At 40.5% G+C, this 21,207-nt stretch overlaps 1 protein-coding gene across 2 annotated transcripts in view; it reads left to right on the forward strand.

Moving 5' to 3' along the window:
* USP24 (ubiquitin specific peptidase 24) overlaps positions 1–21,207 on the forward strand; it is a gene marked incomplete at its 5' end in the record, with an annotated part of 162,154 nt that overhangs the window by 103,856 nt on the left and 37,091 nt on the right. The window contains 16 exon segments of one of the 2 annotated variants that reach the window (XM_027770887.1): positions 2,503–2,564; positions 5,736–5,927; positions 6,913–7,030; positions 9,378–9,522; positions 11,578–11,697; positions 12,616–12,741; positions 13,380–13,478; positions 14,359–14,441; positions 14,824–14,965; positions 15,167–15,286; positions 15,650–15,870; positions 16,474–16,598; positions 18,115–18,256; positions 18,796–18,946; positions 20,165–20,260; positions 20,920–21,023. In XM_027770887.1, the coding sequence (XP_027626688.1) occupies positions 2,503–2,564; positions 5,736–5,927; positions 6,913–7,030; positions 9,378–9,522; positions 11,578–11,697; positions 12,616–12,741; positions 13,380–13,478; positions 14,359–14,441; positions 14,824–14,965; positions 15,167–15,286; positions 15,650–15,870; positions 16,474–16,598; positions 18,115–18,256; positions 18,796–18,946; positions 20,165–20,260; positions 20,920–21,023 (2,046 nt within the window). 2 annotated transcript variants of the gene reach the window in all.

Genomic DNA, 21,207 nt, shown 5'->3' on the forward strand with positions numbered 1-21,207 from the left:
TTTTGTTTGTTTTTTCTTTTAAGAGAGATTTTTTGCTATAGGGTGTGTGCGCTCACCTGAGAGACAGAGAGATGGCGAGAAATCACCCCCCATGGGGGATGGCCACACTGCAGTCCCTTCTCTTCCATTCTCTTCTCAGGATCTTGGGCATGCGTGCACACGTGCCCAGCATGAGTTTTAAGCCACTAGGTGTGGAACTTGAACTGCCGTCAACTACATAGGAGTCCAGTGACATAACTACTATGCCATCTCCTGGTCCCCAAATAATAAGGGAGGTTTTTGATTACCAATTTCATCTCCTTGCCAGTTACAGGTCTACTTAGATGTTCTGTTTTTTCCTAGTTCTGTGTTCAGTTTTCCTCTAGTAGACATCTGAATTAAAAGCTACAGGAAAAAAATTGGGGGTCAGCACCTTTACATATTATACTTTAGGAGTCCAACTTGTCCTAGTTAAAATTCCTAAAGAGATGAAGACCAATTATTTTTTTAGCTGAAATGTTTAAAGAGTTAAATTTGTGGTGGTGATCTTTGTTGGAAGACAGCTTAATTAATAAAACCAGATTTGGGGGTCAGCAGGTGATGTAGTGGTTAAGGCACTAGACTCCGCCATGGCTGACCATGGTTCAAGTCCTGGACCCTTTGAAGTCCCCACTGGTACTTGTACTTGCATGCTCAAAATCCCAAGAAAAGAGTGAGAAGGGATTGCGGCATGGCCATCCCTCCTTGGGGGTGATTTCTCACTTTCTCTGTCTCCCAATAGCACCCAATAGCAAAAATCTCTCTATAAATAAATAAAGCCCAATTTTAAGAGTTTGATTTAATATTTTCCTCGAAACTTTGGGACGGAAGCAAAAAAGTATTAAGTGAGATTTTAAACTTCCACTCTCAAAAAATCTCTTTTTTAAAAACATGTTGAATTATAGATCTGTTTGTTTTCATGTAAGATTGAATCTTTGAGTATGTATTAGCATAATTTTAAAATTATGTCACAGAACTTTTTTTTATGCCTGAATTTGGTGCATGTTTTCTCTTAATATGATCATCTTAATAGCCATTACTGTGGACTAGTAACTGTGTCTCACAGCCTGCAAACACTGGGAGTTTTAACTGCAATTTCTGGTTTATATCTCATTGTTGTGCATCTTTATGGTATACAATATGGTTTTGCTAAGTGTGCATACAGCATATAATAATCAAGGATATAGACATTCATTTTATTCAACTTTGAACATTACAATATGTTGTGAACATTCAATAATAGTTATACTGGGACCAGCAGTGAGTGTAATGGCTATGTCGCTGAACTCCCTTGTAGCCAACTGCAGTTCAAGTCCTGGACCCAGTGGCTTAAACTCACGCCGGGGGGCATGTGCGCGTGTGCCCAAGATCCCAAGAGGAGAATGGAGAAGGGATTGCAGCGTGACCATTCTGCCTTGGGGGGGAGGGTATTTCTCGCTTTCTAGCTCTCTGTCTCTCTCTGTCTTTCTGGTGAGTGCATGTGCCCTACAGCAAAAACCTCTCCAAAAAAAAAAAAAAATTTTTTTTAAATAGTTATACTGGGGTTTTTGAAGTGTATGTTGAGTGTTTTTTACCTTTTTATTCTGCTATAGTACACCATTCCATAACCTGTTCCAGTTGCTTACATGTATTCTTGTGTCTATTAATCACTTTCTCCCAAACCTTCTGCCAAAGTTCGTAATCCTTTACATGTGCTTATCTTTTCATTCTCAGAATGGCCAAATGAGTTTGGCAGTTTTATTTCCATTTAGTATAACTGTAATTCTTGGTTCATTGTTTATCCTCATTGTTAATTCATTCTTGAATCTCTAATGTATGTTTGTGTATATGTGTACCTTGTTTCTTTCTAATACTGTAATACGCATTTTAGAAATTAGAAACTGAGAGTTACAAGTGAAATAAGGTGTCTGTAGACACCTAGCTATAAGTAGTAGAGATGAGATTAAAACCAGTGTCTGGTTCTCAAATCTGTGCCATTAACTTATAGAAGAAGCTCCTTTGATCATCCTGTAAAAATAATTTCCTTGTTTTTCCTTTTAATCTGCTTTAGTTCTTTTTAGTACTTATCATCTCTTGACATACATGTATATGTTTTTATTAGTATTCTGTCTCCCTTGTTTTCTCATTCTGTTCCCCTAAAATAGTTCCAGGCATTTGGCAGTACTTCATAGGTATTAGTTGACTTTCGACTAACTGAATGTAATCAATGAGTGTAGTCAAATTTGTATGCCATCAGTGCATATGTTATATAAAAAAGTGAAAGAAGTAATGTTTCCTTCTTTATGCTATTATTTCTGTATTGTATCTGTATTAGTAAAATTATTAATATACTTTTTGCTACAATGTAGAATTTGAATTAATGCGACAATAGTTATTTTTGTTTAGGAAAATTGTCTTGCTCAATTGTTTCATGAACTTACAAGAAAAGTGCTTTTCATTTTCATGTCAGCTTCTTTTCAGTAACTGGAACTACTTGTTTTTTAGACTTTTGTCTCAGTGTATGGAGTATTTTGATTTGAGGTGCCAACTGTTAGATGATCTGACAAGTAAGTAACTGTCTCGCTTTGATTTGGTTTTGGGTGGGTTGGGGAGAGGAAGAACAGACAGGAAAGCCAGGTGAACATTTCTAAATCTCACTTCATATCCAAGGTGTAGATAAGAGTATAATTATTATTTAAAGTTGAATTTTGTTTTCTTTTTTTTAAGAGAGATTTTAGCTATAGGGCGCATGCATTCGCTGAAGAGACAGACAGAAAGCGAGAAATTGCCCCTCGAGGATGACGACCACACTGCTGTCCCTTCTCCACTTCCATTCTCCCCTCGGAGAATTTTTTTAATTTATTTATTTATTTTAATTCGACCAGAGAGGTTTAGAGTGAGAGAGAAAGTGAGAAAGCAAGCTGCCAGGTCCAGGACTCAAACCAGTTAGCCATGTGGGAGTCCAGTGCCCCTAACAACCGGCCCCTTAGTGTTGAGATTTTAATCTTCCATGCTTACCCTAAATAATGCTGATGTATATTGAATTTTTTTTTTTTAATAAATTTTAGTTGTTCAGATCAAGAGTTTGTTGGTTTAGGTCCCACCCAGCAGCGCAGGGTTAAGTGCTGTGCACTGGAGCATCAGATCCCATGTGGGTGACTGCGGTTCAAATCCTGGCCCTGGCAGCTTGAACAAATATCCTGGTTGCATGTGCATCATGCCCAAAATCCTGATGGGGGGAAAAGTGGAGGAAAAAGGATTGCCACATGACCTTGCCCTGTTGTGGGAGGGGATTCTCTCCCCGCTTTCCCCTCTCTCTTTTCTCCCTCTCTGGTGAGCAAGGGCACATGCCCTCTGGCAATGAAAAAGATTACTTAAAAAAGAGGGAATTTGTGGGAACCAGCAGTTGGCATAATGGCTATGTCGCTGGACTCCCACGTAGTCGACCGCGGTTCGTGTCCCGGACCCGGTGGCTTAAAACTCATGCCGGGCACGTGTGCGTGCGTGCCCAGGATCCCGAGAGGAGAATGGAGGAGAAGGGATTGCGGCGTGACCATCCCCCCTGGAGGGTGATTTCTTGCTTTCTGTCTCTATGTCTCTCTCTGTCTGGCGAGCGCACGCGCCCTATGGCGAAAACCTCTCCAAAAAAAAAAAAGAGGGAATTTGTTAATTTATTACCCACTCTTTACACAAAGAATTTGCTTCAACTTACAGGAAGTAAATAAAATAAACATCAACAGCAACAGCAAAAGGATGTCAAGACCAGGAATAAAATATATACCTTGCATATATGCAGACTGTAAAGCCCCATACAGTCAAAATTTGGTTGAGGGTTCTGGAGGCCAAGGTAAAAAGAAAACAATAAGGTTCATTGTCTCTTAACTCTAAGAAGAAACAGAATTTTCTCATGATCTCCTCAAAAACAGGTTTCTCCAAAGAAGCAAACCTTTTCCCTAGCATTAAGTCTAAAAGAGATTTTCTACAAAGATCTTCATGTCCTGGACATGTAAAGATCTAGTGACTGACATTCTCGGCCACATCTCTGACATAAAGGCCCTTTGGAGTGTCACAACCTGAAGACGCAGCTCTCTGAGCGATGCGGTGCACTTGGTTCTGCTGGAGACAGAAATAATAGTCCGCGTGTATGTCCTGATTCAGGGATAAGATGTGTCGTGTCTAGAGATGTGAATGGACTGCAATCCATCTGACATGCGGCTGGTTTTCCAGCCGGGCTTCCAGTGACCATCGGGCAGCAGCCATGGGGGTTTGCCTTCTGCTGTGCTTCCTGAGGCCTGGAATCCTGCGTCAGCTAAACACATGCACCTTCCAGACGAATGAGCAGGTTCTGAGCATAGCCCTTCCCTGTGCTGCTGAATGATAATGAGGGAGTCAGGATGTCCTATTAGGATCTTAGAAGTGGGGCGGGGCAGTGGGATTAATACTCAGGTAATACATCTTGAAACAAACCATATTTGCTGACTTTGGAGGTTTTTTGTGTTTTTTAGAGGTTTTGCCTGAGGGTGTGTGTACTCACCAGATAGAGACAGATACAGTGAGAGGAAAAGCAAGAAATCACCCCCCACAAGAGATGGCCACACTGCAGTCCCTTCTTGTCCATTCTCCTCCTGTGATCTTGGACACGCATGTATAGGCACCTGGTGTGATTTTCAAGTCACCAGGTCTAAGACTCAAACCACAGTCAGCCACGTGGGAATCCAGCAACCTAACTGCTATGCTATCTGCTGGTCCTGATTTTGGAATATTTTTAATAAGCCAGTGCCAGGACCAGCATATAGCATAATGCTTATGTCGCTGGACTCCCACATGGCCAACCACGGTTTGAGTACCGGACTCAGTGGCTTGAAACTCACTCTGGGCACTTGTGCATGCATACCCAAAATCCCAAGAGGAGAATGAAGGAGAAGAGATTGTGGTGTGGCCATCACCTTGGTGGGGGGGAGGGGATGATTTCTCACTTTCTGTGTCTCTGTCTTTCCCTGTCTCTCCAGCAAACGCACACACCCTATAGCAAAAATCTCTCTCAAAAACTAATCATAAAATAAGCCAGTGCCTACAGTAGGCTTACTACATACAGGCCCCTGTGGTCTAAGTGTTCGCCCCATGGCATAAAGGAGAGAGCAGGTCACACAGTGAAAAAGTTAGAGACAGCGTTCTCATGGGTGCTGATCCGTCTCACTGGCTGTAAAGTACCCCTCCTCACCTCACCTTGCAGGGACCCTGCCTGCTTCTTGCCATAGTACAGAGGAAGTAGCATATAACCACACTTCCACTCCTCCCCAGTCCCGCATGCAGGGTAGAACTGTGCTTTAAAGAACCCAGCAGTTCTCAGGAGCTCGGCTCATTGTTTAGAGACCAAACTGGCTGTTATTGAAAGGGGTGTCTCTCTCCTGTCCCGGACCCTGCCCTTCCTCGACTTAAATATGGCCCTCCTCACCTCCTTCCACCCCTTCTTCTCTGGAAGGGTTTGTTCCTAGGACATTGGCTGATCACCTTCATTTTCTGTCTCAGCACAGTGACCCGTACTGAGGGGATGACCTGTTTATGGATAAGGGATTCATCCCAGGTGCCGTGGGCTTGCTGAAGCTTGCTGTTCATTAATGACTATTTTTTTGAGATCTTGAAGTGAAAGTTGGGATGTGACTTTGCTGACTTTAATCCAGGACTTTGACTCCTTGAAAGGAAACTTTTGTAATGGACATTTTTTTCCCCCTTCTTAGCTTCAGAAATGGAGCAGTTAAGAATCAGCCCTGCTACCATGCTTGAAGATGAGATTACTTGGCTGGATAACTTTGAACCTAATCGCACAGCTGAATGTGAGACCAGTGAAGCTGACAACATCTTATTGGCAGGACACTTACGGCTCATAAAGACGCTGCTCTCCCTCTGCGGGGCAGAGAAGGAAATGCTGGGTAATGACTGCTTTATCTTAGCGTGTGGCCGAGCACCCCCGTTCTCAGTAATTGCCGTAGTGGTGTGTGTAATTGGGAAAGTAAGATAGGTGCTAAGTGTTCCGTGGAAAATGGACCCTTCAGGCAGTAGGAAATTGTCTGAAACTTTAGTGCTAATAAACTTAAGGTCTTTCTCCTTGTGCCGTGGAACCACACTGAGAATTTTACAGTGTTTACAACACTTGGATCGTGTCACTTCATAATGCCATATAAAAATTCATTCCAAATTAGTTTTTGTCCCTTTTTGCTATTATGTACTTTATAATATATATTCTACTCTATATCTTCCATTTTAAGGGTGATTCTCAGCTGGGGAGGCAGCCCCCAGGTCATCCATCCCGACTAGTGGTGGGCAAAGGAGATTCTCCTGGGGCACATATTAATGTGTAAAAGCATGTTCACCATCACAGATTATAATCCAGAAAGCAAAGAAAAATTGAGTGATCACTATCAGAACACGAACTAAGCTCTACAAAATCTTCTTTCCTGGGGATACGTAGAAAAGAGTGATTTTTATCCAGAGAGAGAAGGGCAGATCGTTTTTACCTAAAGCAAGGTTTTAGAAGTTTCAAAAACCCTTCTGTGGACTCCCCTGTGCCCAGAGTAAGAATTAATCTTCACTGAAACCATTGCCTTGTAGCGTTCCTGGCTCTGGTGTTTCTAAAGTGACAGCCTCATTCCTTTCGCTGTGTTTTGGGCTCATAAAGTAAGCAAGGCCCCTGACATGTCTATCATTGTATCCTGTCCCCTGACCCTCCACCTGCCTTCCTGGCCCTGCTTCTCCACCGCACAGAGCTTTAGTTCAAAAGATGAGCGTTAATTCCACCACGCGCCCTGCCATTGGGTGACCTTGGGTGCCTCTTCTGCTCTGATAGAGAAGTATAAGATAGGAACTCTGAATTAAAATATGTGCTCATCCTCACATGAATACTGTGCTCTATTCCAGGTTCATCACTCATTAAACCATTGTTAGATGACTTCCTTTTCCGAGCTTCTAGAATTATTTTAAATAGTCATTCTCCAGCTGGCAGTGCCGCCATCAGTCAACAGGACTTTCATCCAAAGTATGGAAAATGCACGTTGTGTTCAGTTTTGGTAAAAATTCTAATTTGAAACTTTAGTTGAAAAAGATTTTTCTTACCTTGGAGTTTGTGTTCCGTCTTGAGAGTCTGTGTTTCCTTTAAGATGTTACCCACGGTGTAGAGACGTGCCTGCGAAGGAGCGTGGCGTCAAGCCTGCCTGGCACATCGCTCACGTGGAGCGGGTCGGTGATCGTCAGATGGAAGGATAAATAATAGTGTGGTTAACTCGGTCAGGACCAGATTCCAAAAGAAACTAATTACGAACACAGTAAAAGTACCTGAGCTCTCAGTAAAGTCTGAGGGTTTTCTTAGGAGAAAAGGATGGGTGGGTTAGTGCATGAGCGTTGCTGTATGAGTGCTAACCGTATTCAATAACTGCATGCTAGTAGCATAAAAAAGAGTGATTTGGGGAATCAAATTTTGTGTTCGTTTATATGGGTAGAAACCTGAAGATCCTTTGTAGCGTCGGCCCTCCCTGAGTGATGTACCATCTTGGCAGTAGGAGACAGAGGCACTTACCTGCTGCCATCTCATTGGCTCTGAATCTGACCTTGTTCTTTTCTTGTGAAAACCAGAGTCAGGGACCAGCAGTTAGTGTAATGGCTATGTCGCTGGACTCCCACTTAGTCAACCGCGGTTTGCGTCCCGGACCTGGTGGCTTAAAACTCACGCCAGGTGCGTGTGCGTGCGTGCCCAAGATCCCAGGAGGAGAATGGAGGAGAAGGGATTGTGGCGTGGCCATCCCCCCTGAGGGGTGATTTCTCACTTTCTGTCTCTCTGTCTCTGTCTGTCTGGCAAGCGCACGTGCCCTATAGCAAAAAAACTCTCAAAAAAAAACAAAAATAAAAACAAAAAAAAAAACAGTTAAATGAGTCATTTTGAAGAAACCAGGGATTTCGTATTTCCAGTGAAAAGAACTTCTGTGCAGTATTCCTTAGTGAAATGGGCAAGGCATAATAAACGGTATTTGTAGAATCTTAGAGGTATCTCATCATGTGGAAATATTTTTCTACTTACTCTTTTTTAGCAAAATCTGTTTTAGGTAAAAACAAAAAGAACAACCCTCATTAGACATCTCATAGCGTGCCCTGAGCTGTGGCTCCCAGCCCTGCTCCAGTCTTACCTTGGCAGAGTTGGTGCTTGGTCCACAGGAGTCTTTTATTAAAGCAGCCAAAGTACATGAAGTACATGAGTAGTTGGTTTTCAATCCACACAAAAGAATTCTCTTTAGCAGTTTCAGTGAAATTTTTCTTCATGAATCCTTCCCTTTTCTATTTATTCAAAGTAATCTTCATCAACAAGGGGTATTTGTTTAAAATTGGTGCTTTGAGTAGAAAATGAAACATTTTGTTTCATTCCTCTTCAGTATACGGAATTGCTCATTTATTACAATGACTCCCAGCCTTTCCCCACCCACACACCTTAGAGAAAGATTTAAAATACAAAGAAATGTGTCCCAGAAGAAGCACTATTCTTAAAATGACAGAAACAGCTTCTTAATGTTCAGCCTGTTACACGGCTCCCCTTATTAATTCCTTACCTGTCCTTGCACCCCGGGTGTCCAGACAAGAAGCAGAAGACAGTGCCAGCCCCGTGGCCATTGTCCTCAGTTCCTGCTGTAGCACGGCTTGCAGGGCCCCTCACCAGCCTCTTGATTCCCTCCCAGACTCAGTGTTTTGCTCAGAGGTTGGACGTCCTCTTTTCTGTGTATCCTTTCTAACCTGTGAGCCCCTCAGTAACGCAAGACTGGCATAGGTTACAGTGAGAAATTACCTTCCCTCCTCTAAGGGATTTCTACCAAAAAAGCAGGCAACGGGAAGCCTCTGGTTTCTTGTAGAACACTTGCTAATTATCTTTTACATCCCTTTAAACAAATTGATATGGAACACTGACTGCCTCCATGTCTTCAGCAAAGTGGATAGTTGATTAGTGTCCTTGAAGAGGTTTCATCTTTAGGAACATAAGATGCTTAGGAATCTATGTATTCTGATTTGCGTAGCTTTTTTTCTGCTAGCTAGATATTCAAATTTCAGGGTGACAACTACAAAATATCTTTCTTCCTACTTATTTTAATTGAAAGGTATCTACTGTAGTCACCAGTGAAAGAATTCTGCTGCTTTATCATCAGGCCAGGAAGATACCTAGCTCTAAACCACATCCATCCCTTCTGTATTCATGGCCTCTAGATTACTACAGGTCTGGGGCTAGACATGACTTAACTGATTTGAGGAATTATAACTCTCATACTTCCGTTCGGGTGTGGGCTAACGTAGTGAGCAATTTAGGCAGATGGCTCCTTGTTGGAATTGACTTCGCCTTTTGTGTCTAGGTGTAGTACAGCAAATAGCCGACTGGCAGCCTATGAAGTCCTCGTAATGCTGGCGGATAGTTCACCTTCCAACCTGCAAATCATCATAAAAGAACTGCTGTCTATGCATCATCAGCCCGACCCTGCTCTTACCAAGGAGTTCGATGTAAGCTTTCTAGACCTGGATGCACTGTATTTTTTTAGAATTATCTCTTAAAGAAAATTTTAAGGCTTTGTTTGCATTTTCCTGACATAGAGGGGCACTTCACTATAGGCTAGTGGTATCTTAAAAACTTAGAGAAGGTGAAACTTAACATAGAGCCTTTAAGGACTAAAATGCCAACTGCAGCAAGTAGGGAAGGACTTTTCTGCAGCAGTGAGAAGAATACGAGCAAAGCCATGGACGTGAAATAGCCTCGTATCTGCTGGTGCATGTACAAGGGAAATGGGCTGCAGGTGCCCTGAGAGGCCAGACCAGGGTGGGAGGGCACTTTTAGAGCTGCTTCTGCATTCTTCTCTAACATTGTAGAAAGTCAGGCTTAACCTGTGGATGCCTGAGCTGAATAATATGGAACATACAAGTTAGGCAGGAAAGGAAGTATGGACAGGTGTGCTGGACGGAGGAAATAGCACAAAGACCTAAAAAAAGTGAGCAGACATAAATGGGGAACCATTTTAATATCAAAAAAAGTTAGTTTATAGAATGTTAATATTATCCTGTCTTTTAGCTTTATGTGCATTTAATAATTAGATTAAAACAACATTTCAAAGTTTTTCAAAAGTCAGAGATTGGGCCAACAAGTGGCATTGGTGGTTAAGGTGCTGGAGTCCCACGTGGCTGACCACAGTTCAAGTCCCAGACCTGGTGGCTTGAAAATCACACTGGGCGCACTATGTACATGCCCAAATTCCCAAGATGGGAATGGAAGAGAAGGGATATTTGTGTGGTCTTCCCCTGGGGGACCCAGGGAGTGACTTTCTACCTCCCTTCCCTCTGTCTCTGCCTCTCTCTAGCAAGCACATGTGCCACCCTATGGTAAAAACCTGAAAAAATTTTTAAAAAAAAGTCAAGGATTATATCAGCATAATGAAGAAAATACTTGCCTTAAATAAATACTCATGCTTTTATTTGTTGTACTCTTAATGATCGGTTTTTCTTATTTTGTAATTTTTTTTTTAATCCATGCTTTCGGCTACAGATGTTAGTTACTAGATTGTCGAGAAAGTCGTGATGCATTTTTGCACAGAAAAATACATCACAACTTTCCCAACCACCTAATAGATCTTAGAAATCATCTTGCTCCAAATACATGTTCGATATTAATGAAAAGTATGTACTATTTGGCAATTTCTTAAGGTCCAGAGACTTACAGGTTTTTGCTGGCTGGTTGGTTATCCCCTGGATGCAGGAACTCGATATGTGCAGATAATGTGATTCTGGTCATAGCCTGAGAACCAGGATCCTGTGGTAATAGCATTTCAAAGCCTCTAATTACAAAACCCTTTGTACTTGGAGAAGTGTCATGTTGGACTTTATCCCAAGTGTCTTTTCTGGATTGTTTCTATCCAGAAAACCATTCTACTGGAATCTCCATTACTTTAAAACATCTGGAGATGAAATGGTAGAATATTTACCTATTTATTTAATTGTATGCTTATTAGGAGGAGTTTACTAGAAGAATGTACCTCTAAAGGAAGGTAACAAGTGTCTGCCTTCCTTCACCACCGGGACTAGTCAGAACTCTTCATGGTAAACACTATAGAACCCTATTGCCCACCTTTTTTTTCCCTCCCAGAGCACTGCCTTAGTTTGTTTATGTAGCTCTTAATTCATATCTATGTGCCCTTCTAGACTGTAAATTTGAGATCAGGGACCGTGGACACATCTGTCTGTTTTATATCCCTGATCCAGTGCCTGACACGTAGCAGACCCTTCATAAATATTTGTTAAATGGTAATCAAGTAACTGAACGCATGTCTGCATAAATAGATACACACTCAGTATTGCCAGGTGCTTCACGAGCAAGAAAAGGAACACTGAGATAGCAGTGTTGTGTGACTGCCCGAGCTGCAGTACTGCGTGAACATGGGTTTTCCTAGCAGATGGTTAATCTGTGAGTGTGTCTCTTTCTTCGTAGACATCTCGTATAGATGGAGTGGAAACATGCTGTGGCAGAGGTCATTCATTTTCTTTCTCTTCTGTTTCATTCCTCTCTCCCAGTACCTTCCCCCAGTGGATAGCAGGTCCAGCTCAGGGTTCGTGGGGCTGAGGAATGGTGGTGCTACGTGCTACATGAATGCAGTCTTCCAGCAGCTGTATATGCAACCTGGGCTCCCCGAGGTGATTCCTCCCCTCTGTCCTGTTTGGTGTGAATGTATGCATTGCCTGATAATTGTTTCATGCTTACCTACTGCTTTTTGGGTTTGCTAAAACTAGACATAGCTAGGGACTCTTTATCTTTAGTAGCTTTTGAAATCTGTATAGATATACGTAGTTTATAGTCACACATTTTTTATTTATTTTTAGTTTTTTGTTTTGTTTTGTTTTGTTTTCCTCCAGGGTGCATGCCCTTGCTGGAGAGAGACAAAAGAGACAGTGAAGGGCAAAGTGAGAAATTACCCTCCAGGGGGATGCCCATGCTGCAATCCCTTCTCCATTCACTTCCTGGGATTTTGAGTGCGCACACATACATGCCCAGCATGATTTTCAAACTGCCAAGTCCAGGACTCGAACTGCAGTCAGCCATGTGGGAGTCCAGTGCTATAACCACTTTACCAACTGGCCCCCGTAGTCACACATTTTTATAAGTCTGCTGTTATAATAATGTGGTGCCTATATAACAGATGGACTTAATCTGATTATTTTTTTTAACTCCATACTTATTCTCAGATTCTGTTCTATAACATTGCTAACAGTTTTAGTATTTGGAACTATGTAGACTGTCATCAGTTCTCCATAGTGGTAGAGTAATAGCTTATGTCATTACAGTCAGTAGTTCTGAGATGTTCCATATGTATCACGTCACATTTATTTTTTGTAGAAATGTGGGTATTACTAGTTTCAGTTTATCATAATCAAACAGAAGCTCCAAAAGGTAATTTGTTTATAATGACACCAGCTAGGAAGTTTTGAAGCTGAACATATGCAGTCCACACCTGCATAGCTGCCTAAAGACGCAGGCACGTATGTATACATAGGCCACGTTTCCCTGGGACACAGCTAAGTGTCTCTCACATGATGCGTTTCTTTTCCTTTTAGTCGTTACTTTCAGTCGATGACGACACGGACAACCCAGATGATAGCGTATTTTACCAAGTTCAGTCTCTCTTTGGGCATTTGATGGAAAGCAAGCTGCAATATTATGTACCTGAGAACTTTTGGAAGGTATTTCATTCAGTAACTCTTTTTACCTTTTAAGATGTTAGATATTTGGAGTTTGGCTACATTTTTTTCCCCTAGCGATAGTGGTTTCTTATCGTTATTAAGTCTAGACCACTCCTATTGCCAAGAACCTATACAAAATGGGTATATCACTGTCAAAACTGGAACTTGGTCGTACATGATTGAATGTTGAGAATAGTCATGTATAATTCTGAGGCACTTTTAATCTTAATTATTTTCTCTCATAATTTCTCATGATTCTTATTTAACTGTTTGAAATATTTGTTCAAACCATTCCTCCACCCTGAGTTTCACTAATGTCTTAAAGAACATGACTTTATAATATTGCTTTGCTGTGTATCATGTAAAGGAATTACTTTGTGTCTTCCCCCAGAGATTGCTTAGTTTCTAAAAACTCCCTGTTCCATGGCCTTAGATCTCATCCCATATGCACCTTTGGTTTCAGACCAACAAAGCATAGATGACTGAACACAAGCCAATCTCACTACAGCAAAAACTTCCACATCTTGATAGTGAACTTGGTTTTTAGAAGCATTTAAGTGCTCTTTCACATTCCTTTTCTACTATATTCAGAAGTTGTTACTTTTGCTTTAAAAACCTATGTAATTCCTGTCGTGTAGATTTTCAAGATGTGGAACAAAGAACTCTATGTGAGAGAACAGCAGGATGCCTATGAATTCTTTACTAGCCTCATTGATCAGATGGATGAATATCTCAAGGTAATCAAAGTCTCTCCTTCCCTCTGCTGCCCTCAAGCTCTCATTCTAATATGAGAACAATGTCTTAAGATTTGGGATCATTGTGAAACTGCCTGATCAAAAGTTGATGATTTTTAATACAACTAGAATTCATTTCTTCTGTGTTCAAACCTCAAAACATATACAGGTCACTAGATCTGTGTATTCATTTTCTTTTTAACTCATCTAACTCTCAATAAAGTACATAATTCTTAATCTGTACAATGCAGCAGTAACCGTTTGTACCCACACACTCTCAGAGTGCACCGCTGAAGTAGCCTCGTCTCGGGAGCGAGGTCGCCAGTGGACAGATGGCCTCTTGCAGAGCAGTGTTAGAACTCGGGAGAGTCCTCTGGCAGAGGGACAAGGGGACCACAGTAAAAAGTTACTGGTGGTGATGTTTAAACTGAAAGCTCTCCGCCTCTGCCCAATACATCATGTGGGGCAGGTTCTCGGATTGCCTGCTGCCCCCACCAGCATTGGCCTCTCATCAGTTTATCCATTTTGTATTTTAGAGTAACTCATAAAGGCATAGCTTTCTGTCCACAAAAACAAACAGAAGGTTGTAGGCAGTTGCTGCTGACTTGGTAATTGAGGCACAGGGCGGGAAGGTTTCAGAATCATCAGAGAACACTGTCCTGTCCTCAGCTCTGACCGGTCTCACGTCGTCTGTCCATGTCACTCTGACAGCAGGTCTAAGCATGGGATGTAGCCTTCGCCTTGCTCCCAGCTGAGACTACCAGAATGACTTTGTTTTATCTTAGTGGTGAAGTTGAAATATGTACATTAAATACAATTCTGTATAAACAACATGTAAGTTCTAAAGGCATCAACTGAAATTTCTATTTTTTTATTCTAACAGAAAATGGGAAGAGACCAAATTTTTAAGAACACCTTTCAGGGCATCTATTCTGACCAGAAGATCTGTAAAGACTGCCCTCACAGGTGGGTGAAGATAACACTGACACGTAAAAAATTATAATCATCATTTTTAAATGTTTTTTCTAGTATGTTGCATTTACTGAGAGACTTACAAGTATGTCTCTTAATGGATCTATGCATGTTCAATTAATTAAGTTTCTTTGGTTTCCATTTCCAAAATTTCTTCGTGATCTTAAGAAAATAGTTGTTGAAATTCCTAATTTTAAGCAATTCTAAATTGTTAAAAATTGGTGTTTTGTTTGCCAGTACCCTTTCAGAAGGTAAAAAGAAGTTGCATTAATTGTACTGATTAGGAATGCAGTCTGTGTTCAAGCTCAGATATTGTGATCATTTCAAGAGTGTTAGATTCCATCGGTGATTGTGAGTTTTGCTACTTCCTGATCAGATATGAGCGCGAAGAAGCTTTCATGGCCCTCAACCTAGGAGTTACTTCTTGTCAGAGTCTGGAGATTTCTTTGGACCAGTTTGTTAGAGGAGAAGTTCTAGAGGGAAGTAATGCATACTACTGTGAAAAGTGTAAAGAGAAGGTATGACGTTTGCGCTTTCAACATACATGACTGATTTGGTTTTTCTGGTCTGTATCTTTGTGTAAAGTCAGTATTAAAGCTCTTGTTACTTCCATTAAATTATGTCATTACTTGTTTTAACATGGGCGGGAAAAACCTTTACATTAATGCCTCTGTTTTTCATTTCCTTTATGGCAGTAATTAACTTTTGCCTTTCTTTAGAGAATAACAGTGAAAAGGACGTGTATTAAGTCTTTACCTAGTGTCTTGGTAATTCACCTGATGAGATTTGGATTTGACTGGGAGAGTGGACGCTCCATCAAGTATGATGAACAAATAAGGGTAAGTTTTTTCTTCCTGAAATTTCTCACAACCAATACTTCACTCCCATCTTCACTTTTTCCTCATTCTGTTTCAAATTTCATCTACCCCGTGAAAGGCTGTGGTCTCAGCATTCCGAGTGTCCTGAACAACTGCAGCTGGAATAGGCAGCTATATAACAATCGCACCTGTTTCTAGAAGGCCTGCCAGTGATAGCCATGAAATAACCACAGTCCACGTATACTCTCCCAGACTTGAATTGGAGAAGTAGTTTCCCAGCTCGAGTTAGGAAAACAGCTCTTCTCACCTGCGTCTAACCGACTTGGGCACTGCCGTAGATACCTTACTAATCAGCAATAATGTGGTCTTTTTGCTTTTCCGTAGTTTCCCTGGATGCTAAACATGGAGCCTTACACAGTTTCAGGAATGGCTCGCCAGGATTCATCTTCTGAAGTTGGTGAAAATGGGCGAAGTATGGATCAGGGAGGCGGAGGATCCCCACGAAAGAAAGTTGCCCTCACAGAAAACTATGAACTCGTCGGTGTCATTGTACACAGTGGGCAGGCTCATGCGGGCCACTACTACTCCTTCATCAAGGACAGGCGGTAAGGGTTCTGCACGCAGCCCTCACCCCGCCCTGCCAGGAGCCTCTCTGCTCTCCCTTCCCTACGTTATGATCTGCGCTTTTCATTATGGTGCAAGGGAAGGTTTGCATTGTTCTCTGATCTTACTTCATTTTGAATCCTTAAACCATGGTGTAACTCATTTTTACCCCTTCAATTTGAAAAGCTTTAGAAATTGAAATAACTTGGAACCAGCAGTTAGTGTAATGGCTATGTTGCTGGACTCCCATGTAGCCGAACACAGTTCGAGTCCCGGACCTGGTGGCTTAAACTCACGCCGGGCGTGTGTGTCTGTGCATGCCCAAGATCCTGAGAGGAGAATGGAGGAGAAGGGATTGTGGCGTGGCCATCCCCCCTGGGGGGTGATTTCTCGCTTTCTCTCTCTTTGTCTCTCTCTGTCTTTCTGGCGAGCACCTGCGCCCTATAGCAAAAACCTCTCCCAAAAAATGAAATAACTTGTTACATTTTTCTTAGGTATTTTTAAAGGGTAATCAGTTGCTTCATTTTAGACAAAACATAGAAATAAATCCTGGAGGTGAAGATTTTTAGTTTTTAACCTTATAACATTTGCTCTTTGGGATCTAGAGGGTGTGGAAAAGGAAAGTGGTATAAATTTAATGACACAGTTATAGAAGAATTTGACCTGAATGATGAGACTCTGGAATATGAATGCTTTGGAGGAGAATATAGACCAAAAGTTTATGATCAAAGTAAGTATTTACAAATATTTTTCACTAGTTTTATTTCTTCGTATTTTTTATCAAAGTAGTATTCTTATATTAAAAATACAATAGATTTTATTTTGTAACACTGCTGCTCTAGCTATAGAACCATGAACTCTTTGAGAGCAAGTACTTAAAAATATATTTTAAAAATAATTCCTTGGTAGGTGGGAGAAGGAGAGTTAAGATTAAATGAGTACTGTATTAAGAGAAACTTATGACTAAAGAATTTAAATCTTAAAAATAGTTTCTGAGACCAGCAGATGGCATAATGTTTACATTTCTGGACTCCCACATAGTTGATCATGGTTCAAGTCCTAGACCCAGCAGCTTGAAATTCATGCCGGGTACATGTGTGTGTGTGCCCAAAATCCCAAGAGGAGAATGGAGGAGAAGGGATTGTGGCATGGCCATCTCTCCCTCAGGAGGTGATGTTTCTCTTTCTGTCTCTCTGGTGAGCACACACACCATATAGCAAAATTCTCTCAAAAAAAAAAAATACACATATATATATATATATGTGTGTGAGTGTGTGTGTGTGTGTGTGTATATATATATATAGTTTCAGAAGTAGTAGTTGTCCACCGAAGTTTTTGGATTTCCTTTTCACTCGTCGTAGAGGTATGACTAACTGAAGAAGACCTTTCTAGCACCTATGTTTTTAAAACTGTATGTACTCTGCAGTGTGACAAAGCAATCTTTCCCTGTACAATCCCACACTACCAGGGGCAAAAAAGGATATCCAGAAACTCGAGTTTATAATTTGGAGGGAAGGAAAAAAAAAAACACTTTTCAGAGAGCTCAGTATTTCTGAAGCCTGTTCTTAGAATCTTCTAGAGGCATTTCTAAACTTCTCCCCATATTAGGCCTAATATATAAGGGATTTTCAGAAAGTGCATAGAAAATTCATATTATAAAAAAACCTCCACATGGATTTTAAAATGTTCAAACTTTAATTCCGTTTTGCATAACCTTTTAGAAGTAACCTTGTATGAGATTTTGATGCCATACAGCTTGAGTATAGCTTTATTGCCAAAATCTGCTTAAATTCGGCTGATCTTTGCAGAAATGGTTAGATGAGTTCAATTATGATCCCATCCTTTACCAACATCTTCTTAAATGTTACCTGCCTTTTGTTTAAATTTAGACTTCCTTAAGATATTTACCTTCTTTCCCTTATTTCATTACCATACAACTTTCTTACAGGCTTCCTATATTACCTCCCAAGTGAGTTACCTATTTTAGTCCAAGAATTGAAATATCCTTAGGTCCCCAAGAAAGTTATGACGTATTTTTCTGGTTTTCTATGCAAAAATGCATCATGACTATCCCAACAACCCAATAAGCAGCACTCAAAAAAAACCCACATTTTGCTTGCACTTTGCATTTCGCAAATTCAGTAAGTGATCACTTGCTGGATTTATGGACCCTTTGTCTTATATTGTCTAGATAAGAAAATCCTTTTTATTTACAAAGCCTTCTTTCTGAATGTCCTTTTACACAGCCAACCCATATACCGATGTTCGCCGAAGATACTGGAATGCCTATATGCTTTTCTACCAGAGGGTGTCTGATCAGAACTCTCCAGTGTTACCAAAGAAAAGTCGAGTCAGCGTCGTACGGCAGGAAGCTGAGGATCTCTCTCTGTAAGTCTCTCTTTTGCATAATGTGCTGTATGATTCAGTAGGTGATGTTGTGATCTTTGAGGATAAAGATAATTAGTTAAGCAAGAAAGAAGTTCTAAAGAATTCTAAAAAGAAAATGAATACATTCTTTTCTTATTGCCCTCTGGTTTTTATTTTCTTGGCAAGAAGTTACTGGGTTGTCGGAAAAGCCATGACATAGTCTTCTATGGAAAAATGTGTCATGATTTTCCCAGTGACTCAATGCTTTGTATTTAGAAGCATACATATAAGTTACTTTATTCTAGAATTGATATTTTTAAGAATCTTGCCATCATTTATTGAATACACTTTATGTCCAAAGTGTACTGTGTCCACACTCAGAAAGTTGTTGATTTTTTTTAAAAGGTTCTGTTGTCAGTGAATTTGCCTTTTAATATTATGGATCAAGAAAGTGAGTTATGTGTAAATCTAGTACCCTGTTATGTAAGTTTGGCAGGTGTTAGTGACTCCTAAAATAATAGAATCTGTATAGTAGATAGTTTTCTCATTCTGTCTCTTAGGTCAGCTCCGTCTTCACCCGAAATTTCACCTCAGTCTTCTCCTCGGCCCCATCGACCCAACAATGACCGGCTATCTATTCTAACTAAGCTGGTTAAAAAAGGCGAGAAGAAAGGGCTGTTTGTGGAGAAAATGCCTGTTCGAATATACCAGGTAAGAACCTCGTAAACATTTCTGAGTGAAAAGATCCAGATAGGCGTCCAGATTCCTCCTGTGGGCTCAAGGCCTCCTGCTGCTCTCTGAGTTAGCCATGCCTCTACTGCCACGTCGTCTCAGCCCCCTCGTCTCACCAGTCTTGTGCTTCAGGTCTCACAGGTAGCTGGAGAGCCAGTGGCACCGAGTGGCAGGGATACAAATAAGGATGCACACTCACAACTGGCCAGCACCGACACTGACCTGCGTGTGATCGCAGGAAGTCACAAATCAATGAGACAGGAAGTGGGCGTAGAAACACATTGCTTCAGATGAACTTATTTTATCTGGAGAGAAAAACATGTTAAGGCTCATAGCCTTTGGGTAAAACTAATACAACAATGATGTTCATTATTTATTGAATACCTACTCTGTGCTACATGCTTTAAACAAGTCTTTAATTCTCAAAAGACTCTCAGAGAGTAGCAGCATGTTTTGCTTAGTTTTGTTTTGTAGAGAGATTTTTGCTGTAGAGCACATTCGCTTGCCAAAGAGACAGAGAGAAACAGAGAGACAGAAAGCGAGAAGTCACCCCCCACAGGAGATGGCCACACCGCAACCCCTTCTCCTCCATTCTCCGCTCAGGATTTTGGGCATTCACGCACATATACCCAGTGTGAGTGACCATTACTCCATCTGCTGGTCCTGGGAGTAGCAGGTTTTATTCCCATTTTTTTTAATGGAAAAACCAAGGCTCAGTAAAGGACAAATGACCTGCCAGTATCACAGAGCAAGGATTTAAATTCAGAACTGTGTAACCACTCAGTCCAGACTTCATGCACTAATCAAAAGCTAAGTAGCCGGAACCAGAGAATTTAAGAAAAGTAAGAAAATCTTTTATTAACAAAGAGAGAATTAAGCCATTTCACACACTTTGGAAAGTGTTCTACTCAAAATAACCAGATTAGGATTCCCTTGTGGTAATTTTCTTGAATTTCCCACAGGCTTTGCTTTATTTTATTAATAAAAATAAAATTTCACCTTTTATACAGCATCTGATATTTAAGAAAGGTTTTTCTCTGTTCTTTTCTAAATATGCAATGCTTGAGAGAAGGGAATTATAAATTATGATTGACTTTTTGTAGACTCTTTTTACCTAAATATATCACCAGAAATGTTCTCTATGTATTGAATATTTTATCCTATTTCTTAAAAATAATTACTGATTTTCCTTCATAGATGGTGAGAGACGAAAACCTCAAGTTTATGAAGAATAGAGATGTCTACAGTAGTGATTACTTCAGTTTTGTGTTGTCTTTAGCCTCATTGAATGCTGTAAGTAGATGACTGAAATAAGGAAGCATTAGTAACTACGTTTGAGCCACAGCCTTCAGTGACTCACCCTCATTCTCGGTTGTTAGCATTTAGATTAGATCCATAACTGTATCACTTAGTGGGTGAGGTTAAAACACAGACAGTATTTATAATGTATAATGTAGGTTGTATGTGGGTTTTCAGGTACTGGCTTTTTAAAATGCCCCTTTTTACATTTTATGAAGAATATAAGAGTAGTTACGAGGCTGAGTAGTTGTGAGGTCACGTCCGTGTATATTGGGCTTTGTGGAGATTACTTTTTCCTAATTTGTAGTCAGATTTTACCAGACTCCAGATGAACCTCCACATACTTCCTTTTCTTGAGAGCCATTATGACAATTTGCCAACAGGGGAAAAAAATATTCTGAGTCTCTTGATTGCTTAACATCCTGTGGTCCAAAGGCTCTCTTTTCAGAGGACTTTATGAAAGAAGTGAAGAGGATGTCTTTTTTTAATCTTTTTTAAAATTTTAAAAGAATTTACATTTTCTATAATGTAGTGGGTAGATTTTCTGTATTAGTATTTAATTTTATTATGTGTATCATTATTCAGTTCATAACAACATGTAATTATAAAGCTTGTATGAAAAAGAATCCTCTTTTCTTTCTCCCTTGCCTTAGACTAAATTAAAGCATCCATATTATCCTTGCATGGCAAAGGTGAGCCTACAGCTTGCCATTCAGTTCCTTTTTCAAACATACCTACGGACAAAGAAGAAACTCAGGTGAGAACTGATGTGTTCTGATAGGCAGTGGTTACTTAAAATTGAACTTATAAATTTAGCATTTTAGAATACTATGAAGACAGCTACTGATAGATGACAAAGACATGGTCTCTATCTTTAAGAAACTTCTAACCTAATGGAAAAGAAAGATAGAAAGGAAAAAACTGATGCCAAGCTTAAATTG

Source organism: Tupaia chinensis, unplaced genomic scaffold (assembly GCF_000334495.1).
Source record: "Tupaia chinensis unplaced genomic scaffold, TupChi_1.0 Scaffold000165_2, whole genome shotgun sequence".
NCBI classification, from domain to species: Eukaryota; Metazoa; Chordata; class Mammalia; order Scandentia; family Tupaiidae; genus Tupaia; species Tupaia belangeri.